At 36.9% G+C, this 13736-nt stretch overlaps 1 protein-coding gene across 1 annotated transcript in view; it reads left to right on the plus strand.

Annotated features, from left to right (window-relative positions):
• The window catches only part of CD96 (CD96 molecule), a 90099-nt gene that overhangs the window by 41723 nt on the left and 34640 nt on the right, over window positions 1–13736 (plus strand). Inside the window, 3 exon segments of the mRNA XM_079101442.1 lie at window positions 4784–4874; window positions 6860–7048; window positions 13186–13278. Of these exon segments, the coding sequence (XP_078957568.1) occupies window positions 4784–4874; window positions 6860–7048; window positions 13186–13278 (373 nt within the window).

A 13736-nucleotide genomic window follows, 5' to 3' on the forward strand; every position in this document is an offset into this window, starting at 1 on the left:
GTAGGGGCTGGGCACATCCTCACAAACCTGGTGTCGCCTGGTTTTCCTCAGCAGGCAGCTCACTGTACTCCCCCTTCCCTACCATGATCACCTTCCAAGTCAATAGCTAATAAAACCATCCTGAAGCACCCTCCACCAAATGCTTGGCTTATCTACCACATTTTAGAGATGACTAAATAAATAAATGGAAAATTATATTGCATTTTAAAAACAATTATATTGCATTTTTAAAACAGTTTGATTTATCTCTCCGTTCATGTGTTATTTCTAAAATTAGTGAGAGTTTTATTCATCAAGCTTGGCAACCCCAAAGAGTTAAGAAATCCACCCGCCCCCCCAGACATAAGTAGGTACTTACAGGCCAGGAAGGCTCCGAAATTGCCCCTGATCGCTTTCGTGCTGGGTGGAGGTGCTCCTGCACACCTGGATGCTTGTTAGCTGGCTCTTACCTCCAGGAGGAGGGCACCTCCATTTCCGAATTCCTCCCACTTAAAGGAGAGTCTTGTTTCCAAGTGGGTGTGTCTTTGCTCATAAGGTTCCTCTGAAACAACTAGACACAAAGGCAAACTTTTTCTCCACCCCTCCACCACCAAATAGATGTACCTGGCAAATGCCATGTAGAAAAACAGTTTGTCAAGCATGTACAAGTTTTAGTTCTGTTTCCCCGTGATGAGATTATCAAAGAGATAATCAAGCAAAGAGAGATTTAAGGCAAAAGGGTGGGGTAAAATTTAGACCAAAACCCACATGCTTCAAGGAATCTATGATTTCAAGTAGTTTTACAAGTGTCAGATCATGAGTTTTGTCTTTGGATTTGACATCTATGGCTGTTATAAATGCAGTCAGGAGAAAAGTTAAAGAACTTGCTGAACAGGGAAGACTAAGTGAAATAAAACACCTAAAATTCAAAAAAGTATGGGAAATGGGGAAATGGATTTTGGAATTTTTTTTTATTGTATTATGTAACTAGAGTTGGAAAAACTAAAATGCTTCTGGCTTCTACTCTCAGAAATGAAAAAATAGTCAACACTTAAGCAAAAATACACATTGAAGCAAATATGTGTATTTACATTAACACATATTTAAATATGAGAAGCAAGACCTACCAAGAGGAGATAGGAACATATTGAAGATGTCCATAAAACATTTTTTTTGCATTGCAGAAGAAAAGTAGAAAACATGTAAGGACTACAAGTTATACTTCCAATGGGGAAAAAAAGGGTAGAAAGATTCCAATTTGAAATGAAGAAACAAATAGGAAATTTTTAAGAGAAAAAAAAATCCCTTTGTACACTAAATAGCTAAATGTTTTCAAAATGAACTGATGAAAAGATCTTCAGGAAAGGTATTGTCCAAATTTAGGTAAGGTGAATGGAGTTAACGTAAATAGTCAAAGTATTTAATCTGTAGAAGTGAGGAAATGTTATAAATCCTAGTTCTTTACTCACTGCTTGAAAAGGGCTTGGTGAATTAAGGACAAGTTGTTGGAGCAAGGAAAAAGACTGATTTCATAAACCAGCCAATCCAAGAAGATGGTGGACTGGTGTCCACCATCCTAAGGACCATCTTAACTCAGCAAACATTTCCGGCTTCTTTCATCTTCAGGCAAAGGGGAGGAGAAGGGGAATTTAAGTTAGGAAGCGATTAATATTTATATATGCTTAGACCTCTTTCTAGTAGCCTAGAAAGGGATGCTGTAAAATCTGGTAGTTGACTCTCTGTTGATTTTACAAGTAGTCACAAGTTCATGATGACCCTGCAAATCATAAAGACATCTGAATTATTCCTGTCTTGGCATGATCAGCCTTGAGGAAGAAAGAGAATTCAGGAAAGTTTCAGTTAAATCAACCGTCTATCATTAGTTTTAGACAAACATTCCTTAAATAATTAACAAGGGCTGCACACTCAGGGAAGCGAGGTGTTTTCTAGTCTAGTGGAGGTGTGGATACATACAACAAGGAGGAGGTAGAGCTAATTTTCCTCTGAACTACAAGCATGGCTATGGAAATGATTGACCAGTCTTACAGTCAGATGTGGACTCACTTTTCTTTGGCATATCAATCTCATCATGCTCTAACCATACACCAGCACCTCTCAGCCTCTGGGGCAACATTCCCAGCTACATATGGTCCTCAAGGTGCTCTTCCAGGGAACCCTTGCTCTCAGTCGATGTGAGGGAATCCCCCACTACCTTCCAACAGAGACCACCAATAGAATCCAGACCCATACCTTGTCCACAAAATGTGACTCAGTTTTCTAAGTTATTTTCAGATTTCACTCTATTCTCTACTCCTATACAACTGTCCAAATGCTTTTTTGGAATTTACTATATAATTATTTTCCAGTGCTTACTTATTCCATATATAGTTAGAATAATGCATTGGGGAAAAAACTTGTCTCTCAAAGCAGCTGACACACAAGGAGTTTGTGAAGGGTTTTTTACTTCTCAACCATAGAACACACGTGTATATGAGAATGTGTGTGAAAGTATATTCCTAAGCATATTTACTTCATATATTTTCAGATTTAGCATGTTCTTGCTCGTTTAAGCCAAGTGGAAGTTCCCTACTGAAGACAGTTCTGCTTGCCCTACAAACCCATATATTTGACATATCCTAGGGCATTTGCCCTCTGGTTGCACCACTTTAGTCTTTGACTTTTCAGTTTCAGAGATCAGGAAGAGTTTTAGAACAAGAACCTAAACCAAATCTTGGAACACAGAGTCTGGAGATCCTATAGAATATTTCAGAAATCTGAATATAAGCAACCTCTAATAGTTAAATCTTTTCAACTGTCTTTGGAAGAGATCTGTTCAGTGAGTCAGCTGTCTTTGTAAAACAATGAAACCCCGACTTGTTCCTGATATTACCGTATCATCGTTTTTTGGTGGGTTAACAGAAAGTGGAGGAAATAAATCATGAGAATGGGTAAAGACATTGAATGTAATACAAATCTTTACAACATTTTTTGTTTTGCATTTCATTTCCTATGCCTCTCTACTCCTTTATGGACTAACAGGAAATAAAAGTTCATTTCTGGCATTTTATTGGATGAAATGAACTGAATTCTCTTTATTTAATAAGAGTATATTTTCAGGGATCTGGTTTTACGTTTTATTTTTTAGAAGATAAAATGACACAATTTCCTATTTTCTACATCACTGCCACATGCATGTGTTCCCATTGCTTTGAGAATACAAGTGTTGAATGAGCGAAAATACTGAAAAGTGCAGTATTTGCCAGCCACTGTCATGGGTGTGATATGTAAACCCCTTTGAAAGTCTGCTTGCTTCCTTAGGATTTCAATAGTGATGTACTGAGGGATGGTAAACTGCACCTCAATGGGATCCCACCAGAAAAATGTTACTTGGCACCCTTCAGTTTGGTTTCTCAGCTCTGTAGTTCAAATTCTTTGTGAGTAACCAGTTTATAGGGTAGCACACCAAATATCACACACAGTTAATTGTTCTTTATTAGTTAACTCTGTTATTTTTCAATCATGGAAAATATTTGGAAACTAAGAACTAGGGCCAGACATATGAAAATAAACATGTCTCTTGATTAGAAAACAGGTTTGAAAGCAAAAATAATTGAAATGGGGACAGACCTCCACAGATCAGCAAGTTCTTTATTAAGCAGCAGAATGGCACATTTTCAGGGAAGAAAAATGGCAGCTGGTTACAATAGGGATCTGATTTTCATAGGGTTTAGTAAGAGTTAATCATAGCAGAATGTTTAGTGTGACTTAATCATTAGAGACTTAATCATAGCAGAATGCGTCGGTTGGACAGTCAGGAACTGGAAATTGTGAAAGATCAGAGCCCATTGTTTTCCTTCTCTCCCTGGGACCCACTGTCCTCCTTTTCTCCCTGGGGGTTGTTGCTTTCCGTAACCTTCAAGGTTAATTACAATTTTATCATAATTTTATAGGGATCAGATAAAATAAAAGGGATTCAATAATTATTACTGAATATTTTCAACGGGCAGTAGAAAACAGTATTATTGGCATATAATAGTGTCAAAAATAAAATACAACTAACCTGGCATCTAAGTTCCCTGCTTTTGTAAGATAGCTACCTTTTCTTCCTTTTTTTTTTTTTTTTCTTATTTTGATATGATATGTTTTACCAGGAAACACCTTGGACTGGTATTGAGGTGAACAATTAGTTCCTAATTGTGCCATTAAATTTTTCCACTTCCTTTAGCCTCTTGATGACTTAATTTTTTTTCATCTGTCAAATGGCAATAATAAGACATAAAATCAAGACGAAAATTAATAATAATTAGGAAAACTCTTTACAAGTCAAAAATGGTATAATTATATTAATGGTTTCTGTAGTTATTGCTACAAAAAGAGTCTTTTACATTGTTTGGAAAACAACATGTGCATCTCTCTTCCCTTTTAATCTAACAATATTCCTTTCTGGCCTCTGCCTAATATAACTCCTTCCTTCTATTCTGTAGTCTCCATTTAGTACTAGATTAGTCTGCCTACACAAAGTTATAATTTCCCTTTTCCAAAATCCATAAACCAGACAGGTAACATTACTACAGTCCTAGATTTTTAAATTGACCTAAGGTTCTAGCCATGAATGTACAACATCTCTGTAGGCAATAAAGTACAGCAAAACGTATAGTAAACATTTTAATACAACCCATCTCAGAATTAGTTTGCCCTGTTAAAAAGAGAGAAAATCATGTTTTGCCAATTTGTCTTATGTGAATGTTGGTGAATGTGTAAATTTCTTCTGAACTTGCAAATAATCTTCTTTTGTCTATCCTAGAGAATATTTACCTGCTCATTAAAGAATGTGTTTCCCAAAGCAAGCCTCACATGGTTTATGGATGGAAGGCTTCTTCAAGGTAAAGAAGAAGGTAAGGAAAGAAATCAGTGGAACTGGGTTTAAAAAGAAAGAAAGAAAACATTAGAAATTTTCATTGCCCAAGTTATCTTCACATTTAAGAATAATTTTCACTAAAGGAAAATCATTGCCTTACCCATCTAATGCCATTTTCTGATGCTTCATCTTACTCCTTCATTCATCCTCCCCAGAATGAAAGAAACACAGTTGACTCCATCAAACCACATAAAAGCACTGTTATATTTAAGCAGTAGTGAAAGCAGATGTCTTATATGATGGCAAAAACACTCAATTCATATAGTTACTAATAAATTCTCTGCTTTTGTAACCTTGCTACCTGTTCTCCGTTTCTTTCTTCTCTCAATACAATGTGTTCAATTTACTTAGCACTACTGCTTTAAATCAACCACATAGTTTCTACTTTTCTTGTGAGGGTCTCGGGCAGAATTTGGGGCTGTGGCTCTGGAGGAAGTATATATAAAGGAGTTGGATCCTTGACAAAGAACATATTCATCAGGAGAATTAAAAGTTCCTGGGGCAGGAGCACACATTGAGACAAGCTCAGCACAAAGTTGTATTTTTCATAGGTGGTAACCATGACAGCCTCTGTCGAAACAATTTCACTCATCCCCTGCCTGACAACAGGCCCTCCTCTGGGTCATTTTTCCTTTAAGCTTAACATTTTTTTTAACAATAACTGAATTACAAAACTCTAGCTGTATGATCATTTTTAACTTTTAAAATTAAAAGTTCTTGTTGATGTATGATTATATTGATCCTTTAATGCATAGATTATTGCTTGTATTAATTAGTTTGTTTTAGGCAGTTCACCCACTTGAAAATATCTGTTAAAATTATTGTAAATATGTCCTATTAAATAAACCCTTCATAGGTGAAGCACCCAGATTTGATGTGCCCATTATTCTCGACCAGAAGACTAGATGGCATAATCAGAATTCTATCAGCACACAATGGCATTGAACTATTATTTTGTTAAGAAATAATTGCAAAACTAGCATTAAGAAACTTTAATGTAAAGAAACTGTGAGAATCCAGAAATATCTGAGCTCTGATGATGGATGATTTTACATTAATTCTCTGTAGCCATATGTGCTTTGTGGAAGTTGTACTGAGAGAGCCAAACAGCATCCAATTTCTAAAGCCTTACGAGATGCAAAATGCAAATACTTATAAACCTACAGCTTATTTCAGGTAAAGTATACACATAGAAACTCAACTAGAATATGTGTTATCTGCTACACTTACAGCAAAGAGTCCCTGAAAGTCAGATGTGAGCTACTATATACTCTCTCCGAAAGGACCACAGCAGGAAGTACTCTTAGATGAGGAACCACCAAGGTGTGGTGCAGAACAGTCCCAAAGTGAGAAGTTCAAAATAGAGTCTGGGCTGAGGTTATTTTTTTTATTTTACACATCACTTAAGTATATTCTTGCTACCTAACCAGACTCGGCAGCAGAGCCCTCCCAGGGTCCAACCCAGTCCAGGTGAAAATCATCAATCTCACCATTACAGTAAACTGTGCTGATGAGCTAGGACAATCTGCCCCTAAACCCTGGACCCATAGTCACAAACAAAGGGACCCTATTAATCAATGAATTTCATTCCTTGACCATAGATCAACACTACGTAGGACCTCGAGCAAACAGCTTAGGTTAATTCCAGGCCTGCTTCAATTGAGCATCACTTCATAGAAGCTGTGATTTGACTACGTTAAACCCTGCATTACCATAAAGTAGTTAGGTCTGGTGGCATGTGCATGTAATTCCAGCTACTTGGGAGGCCAAAGTGGGAGAACTACTTAAACCCAAGAGTTTAACATCAACCTGGGCAACATAGTGAGACCTCGTCTCAAAAAATAAAATAAAAAACAAAGCAAACAAAAAGTAGCAAAGTGATAAGGAAGGCCATGTCTTCGTACCATTATATGACTGATGCAGAACATGATAGCAATAACCATGTTTTAATCTGTTCTGTAGGAATATACATTACTAAAGAAGAGAGAAAAGGCAAAAATGGATTCTTGGAACTCAAGTCCATTTTAACAAGGATGCATGGTAGTGAACCAACCCAATCAAATAACCTGACCATTTGGTGTATGGCTCTGTCTCCAGTCCCTGGAAATAAAATGTGGAATACTTCTTCAGAAAAGATCACTTTTTTCTTAGGTAAGTTGTCTATTTAATGAGGTCAGTAAGGGTGGCCAAGATTGCCAAAAATTCAGAACATGTCTAATTGGAACAAATAAAGTATTCATTCTTTCCATAATACTTTGATCTTAGCAAACCCTCTTCCTAACGCAAAACTATTATTTTCAAATTATCAAGCATTTTCACAAACAAAATTCAAAAATAATATTACAAGACTTTCTTCAAATGAAAGGAAAGGAATGATTCCTGTTTCCATAAAGAATTTCTGTTGAATACAGTAATTTTTGTACAAATTCTATTAATCATAACTCTTAATTAGCATTTTTGTTTATTTGCCACATAACAAAGATTAGTATAACTATCGATGATTAATAGAGATTAAAATGATTCCAAAATTTCTTCTGACTCATGAAAAATATACAATTGTTTACAGCATATATAATTTGAATACTTAGAAATGGGTAAACCATATATGCAATATAAATATCATTAGAATAAGACCTGTACCCTAATGATTTTAGTGCCCTAGTTTGAAGCTCAGTATCTGGGATGTAGAAGACTTTTATGACCTGAAAATGATATATACCATTACTCTAGTTATTACAAAACTTGACTAACTAGAATATTTACTACCCTGAGTCACATCAAATAATGAATATTTCACTACATAAAGGATGAGAACAAATGTTTCAACAAATTCAGTAACAACAGATACTCCTATAAAAAATAGAAGGCTATAATGGCAACTGTAAGATATGCATATTTAATAGTAATCTTATAAAACTAAACAGATTTGCAAATCATTATTACAACCCTGTAAGACCATTAACCTCTTTAACAATTTTCCTATTTTTGGAAATATTGTAGTCTCTGACATATTCATGAAAACAGAGAACAATTTATGAGGGAAAGAGTTGTTCTTTGACCCAAGGACACATTCCGTATCTTGGATCCTGCTCAGTTACTTTGCAAATGAGTGGTTGATTACTGGGATCTTGGGATGAAGGATAATGTATGTCACCACTAAAATCCATTCTCACTACTCAGAAGCAGGCATCCTTCTGATGATGGGACGGTGACATCATCCCCAGAGCCTTGCCTGTGTATATAGGCAAATGTATGAACAAATTGGTCAATGAACTTTTAGTCAATCATTCAGAAGTTGTGATGGATTTACAAAAACACAGCCTTACTCAGTTCTTCCTAACTCCCTCAGGATTAAGGACACCTCTTTCCTACAAAGTTGGACATGGGTGTGGCTTTGAAACAGTATGAAGTTAACTGTTTCTCACATTTGCCAGTAGCTTTGGCAGCATCTAAGAACATGAGCTAAAAGACTTTAAAACCTCGAATTCCTAAAGAGAAACCTTTACCTGTGCTTGAAAAAAAAAAAAAAATCGATATTTTGTAAAAACCGTGCTTGATTTCAAAATCAAAAAAGCTATGAACACTTTTAAGGTAATAAGGAGGAATACTAATTCTTCTAACCCAAAACATACCATAATTCTGACTTTATAGGGGAACCCTTGATCTAGTATAATTCTAGACTCTGAGCAGGGAGTTAATTTTCAATTGTCAAATGGATCTTCAGCCTCCATGATCAAATATTAAAGACAATAAATCTTGAAGAATTCAGTTCCCCAAAATTATAGCCCCCATTCTGATCCTACAGTGACACAAATCATTGTGAACGTGTTAGAAAATGCACTTGAGGCTCTGCAGAGCAATGCCTTGACTGTGTCGTATCCCTGTGTATGACATGTTTGTAACCACTTAGTTTGAAACATGCTGTCTGCCTTGGTAGTGCTTTTGGATGCTTTATGAACTCTGCAGTCAACTTCCGCAAGAGTCATTGCTATGTTTGTTGACAAGATACTGAGATGAAAACACAGAAGAAAAATCTATCATCCAGAGCTGAAGAGAAATTCTGAGACTATTAGAGAGGAGGAAAGAGATTTAGAGAGAGAAGGGGAGGAGTTGTTTTTTTTTTTTTTTTTTTTTTTTTCCTTTTGATTCCAGAGAGGAGTCATAATGTTGGAAGCTGAGGTGCTCCTTCCCCCCACACACCCAGCATCCCAGGAAGTTCAAGTGCTCAGTAGTGCTTATTCTAGAGAACTCAGAAAAGAGGAAGAGTCCAGGTGAAGTGATCAGTGGCTCTTCAGGCAGCTATTTGTGCACCAAGGCCTGCAGAATTCCCATGATTCAACAGCAGCTGCAATCAGAACAGAACAAAAAGTCCTTTCCAAAGACATCCTACCCTGACACGTGTCAGAATATCTAAATTTGTAGCACTGTAGTCTATTTTATTTTATTTTTTTTCATATTAATACAATTGGGACAGTTACAGTGGCACACAGGTACTTAGGAAGCTGAAACAGGAGGATCACAAGTTTGAGACCAGTTCCAGCAATTAGCGAGAAGAATTCAGTTTCCCAAAATAAAACAAACTATAAAAGGACTGGGATTATGGCTTAATGGTAGAGTGCTTGCCTAGCATGCAGAAGATCCTGGTTTCAATGCCTAGTACCACAAAAAAAAAAAAAAAAAAAAAAAAAAAAAGAGGTTTTTCTGTTTGTTTGTTCATTTGTTTGTTTTAGAGGGGGGGTGTTTGTTTAACAAGGTATAGGAGAGAGATTTTGTTTTGTTTTAATCCCAAAGTGAAGCACAATTTCCCCCTGGGGTTGTCAAAAGCCTGACTGTGGTCAACCTTGATAAAGATTTGCCTATTATGATTTCCAACTATGATTATTGAAAATCAAGACCTCTGAAATAGAGAGTTGAGAGTGGACAATTGTGTGTGTGTGAGAGAGAGAGAGAGAGAGAGAGTATGTGTGTATAAATGGACATATGTATTTTGGGGTATAGAGAGGAGTGAAAAGGGGCATCTCTATAATGGGATAAGAGAAACACTGAATAATGAGATAGAAGTTGCCAGATACTCTTGTTTCCTGACTCCCCAATGTGCAGCCAGTCTTATACCCATGACTGATCCTGGTGTCCTGAGAGTATCAACAGAGAATTTCAGTATGTATATAAAACACCAGGGATCTTGTTAAAATTCAGGTTTTGATTCAGTCAGTCTGCAATGGGATATGAAATTCTACTTTTCCAAGAAGAACCTAAGGGAAGCCCATTTGACCAGCCTAACGGACCACATTTTGAGAAAAAGGATCAAGCAAGCCCTGGGGTTTGGTTCATTTCTAATTTTACTAGATAAGACCACCTAAAATTGCCCCAGAATCAGTCCATCTGCCCTTATGAGCCAGACCCATGCCAGCTACCAACCATGAAGCGGTTTTGAGAGCCCCACCCAGCCTTCTCCTTCCCTGGAGTGGACCACTCAGGAACAGGGGAGGTTGCTTTAAGCCAGCAGCTCATCCCCTTACCACACTGTAGAGAATATGATGATCTGAACACTGGGTGAGGTGTTTCTACTTAATTCTGCACCTGAGTTTTGGAAAATCACTTTCCCTAGTAGGATGTAAGTACTCCTCTTCCACCCAGTGAGTTTTGTTTTGACCAAAGCGGAGTTTCTACTTCACAGTCCAATCTGAAAACAGAAGTTTTTTGGCCTCAGGTTTCATATTGAAAGCTATGCATTGTCTTTGTCCCAGGGCAAGAGTTCTTCTCAAAATACAAATCTCATAGTAATAGCTTCCTAATATACTGTGAACCTGAACCCCTCAGCTTCCAAAAACTTATTAATCAAATGTAGCAGAATAGTATCCTAAAACAGAAATCTTCCAGCAATGAAATATATATGCTTCCCATTGTGGAAATCTGGGATTGAACATAATCTAGCAATATTTTCCATTCAGGAAGTTGCCAACATTCTGTCAAATAGTGAATATATTAGGTTTGTGATCTCTACCATGACTACTGAACTCTTTCACAATAGCACAGAAGCAGACATAGATAATATGTAAACAAAAGAACATCACTGTGTTTCAATAAAACTTTATTTACAAATATAGTCAGTGGCAGTATTTGACTGAGGGCCACAGTTTACCAAACTCTGCTCTAACTAATCTAGTGAAAATCACTGGGGTATTTATTTTCCAGCTCCAAGTTCCATCTTATTAAGATACATTTTAGAAGATGATGCATATGATCTACCACAGTCAGATACAAGTTAAAACTGGTGTTTTCTCTTCCAGTGTTACGAATGATTTTTTTTGTATTGTCACTTCCATTTGCCAGGATCCATAGATACAGTGAGGAACAAAACAATTACTTCTCTTGAGGGGCACACCAGTGAAATAGAGTGAATAGGTCTTTGCTAGGATAAACACTGAGAAATAAGCATATCACAGAGATTCCAGGCTTCCCCAAGTTTGAGAAGGTACATTCAGGGAAGTTTGGAAATACAAAAATGTCAGGAAACAGCATGAATAAAAGACAAGGAAGTCAAAGAGAGGGTCTTGTGTGAGAGAAATTGGGTTGAAATATTTGCCTCTTGGATACAATGTGCGATTTAAGAGAGAAAAGGTAAATATTGATGACAGGAAATAATGTTGGGAGTGTACAGAGAGGTCAAATCATGATAATGGCATGCTAGAGAGTTTTGACTTATTTTGGATGGCATAGAGAAAGAGCGTGCTCATTTTGTTAACCTAATGCACTCTACAGGTAACCCTGCCTCCTCAGATTAATAGCATAAAACTTACTCATAACAGCCAACCAGAGCCAAGTGTGAACCCTGCGCAGAGCCTACAGCAATAAAAACACTAAGAACTATGAGAGCAAAACGTAGATGCACCTAAATCACAAAACAAATAATATATGCTTGACCCTTAAGGCAAGCTACAGGTTGGAATCAATTGTATAATATGTAACTAAATACCAGGAAAATTGGCATAGCTCATCAGCTGTGACTTTATATCCAATGACATTTTATCTAGAAAAATAATAAAAATCTTCCAGCCTCAAAAATTTACTTTTAGGTTACATGTTACTGAAGTCAACAGATCCTCCTGGCATTTGCAAATTGTTTCATAACTCTAGTAGGGCTATTATTTAAATGAAAAGTTGTACCCCATTTGTGTGCAGTGAATCAAAATGCAGTCTGTAAAAATAAAAAAAATAATAAAAAAGAAAAAGCATACAGAAAAAATATAAAGTATAATGGAAATTGAAGGAATTGAAATGAAGGTGAAATATAAGTGAAGTAACATATACTAGCCTGTATTTGCACACACACAAACATACACATGGAAGAGTTGTAGCCAAAAATATTATGACAAAACTCACAATTTAGAAAGAGCAAAATAATACCACACATCTTAAATTTACTGACATTAAATCCAATTAAATAGCATTATTTGTGCTCCTGGTTAACCAGTAGGATGTGACTCTAATCTCTTTGTCTTGAGGATCCTGAACCTCATTTCATCTGTAGCAGTTAGTAAATCAAGCATTATGTTCAATTAATGAAACATGAAGCTGATGTTTGTTGCAGAAGCATCTGAACTTTGAGAGCAACTGTGCACCAGGCCCATCTTTGTCTACCTACATCCAACTGTAATGAGCCTATGTGAATTAAGTTGGTGGAAGCCCTTTGTGCTGAGCACCAAATCAACCTAATTAAGGTCGATGACAACAAGAAACTAGGAGAATGGGTAGGCCTTTGTAAAATTGACCGAGAGGACAAACCCCAGAAAGTTGTTGGTTGCAATTGTGTAATGGTTAAGGACTATGGGAAAGAATCTCAGGCCAAGGATGTCATCGAAGAGTACTTCAAATGCAAGAAATGAGCAAATAAAATTTCTGTTCACATCCGAAAATAAATAAATAAATTTTGCAAACTCTGGGGTTACTTTTAAAATATTTTGAAATATTGCTTTCCCATGTCTGGGTTGACTGTCACTTTCTCTAGGAAGCTTTCCCAGACCTCCTTCTTGATGGTGCCCTGCACTGTGTTCTCGTGGAATGCTGTCCTGTCATCGTCATGGCACTCCACAGACAGCTGGCCGCCTCTTTCCTAGACTGTGCTCTCTTTAAGGACAGTCCCGTGCCTTTCTCATTCACTGTTACAGCTCACTACCTTGCCCATAGCAGGCTCTCCAGATTGACTCGTCAGATAATGAACAAATAAAGGAAAATATTCTTAGCAACTTTTCCAATTTTTGTTCATTTTGAATGTCTGATCCTTTCAGGTTCTGTGAATGTCCCAGCGGCAACTCCAGCCAGTGTCACTGATGCACCTCTGAGCCCCCAGCCTTCTCCAGCCAGCAGGGAATCTCCTACCAGTAAGAACACCTTCATTTGCTGCTTTTCTTTCCATGAGCTATTAAATAGTTAATCAAGAAAATAGTTAAAGAAAAAAGAATTCAGTAAACATGCATGATTGATGCCCTTTGCAGTTACGGTATTTTAGATAAACATATTAAGTACGTTCTCATGACTTCAGAGTTAACAGCTTCCAAAGTCCTTCACTCGGAGTCTTTGAAAAACCAGGACCAATAAATATTCAGTGAGAATCTAGATTCTGCGTTTATTGCTAAATAGGTTAATAAATTGTCAGTCCTTCTCCACAACTGTGTTCTCCTTGGGGAGTTTTAAAAAATCGGTCACAAATGGTGGCCATTTTAAATTTAAATTTGTTTGCTTTCAAATTAATTTCCCAAGCTGACTGGTGAGGACCATGGATTCAGCTGTCCCATCTGTGGTGTCATTAATAGTATAGGCCACTAGGTCAGTGTTGCTA

Source organism: Sciurus vulgaris (genome assembly GCF_902686455.1).
Source record: "Sciurus vulgaris genome assembly, chromosome: 10".
NCBI lineage: Eukaryota > Metazoa > Chordata > Mammalia > Rodentia > Sciuridae > Sciurus > Sciurus vulgaris.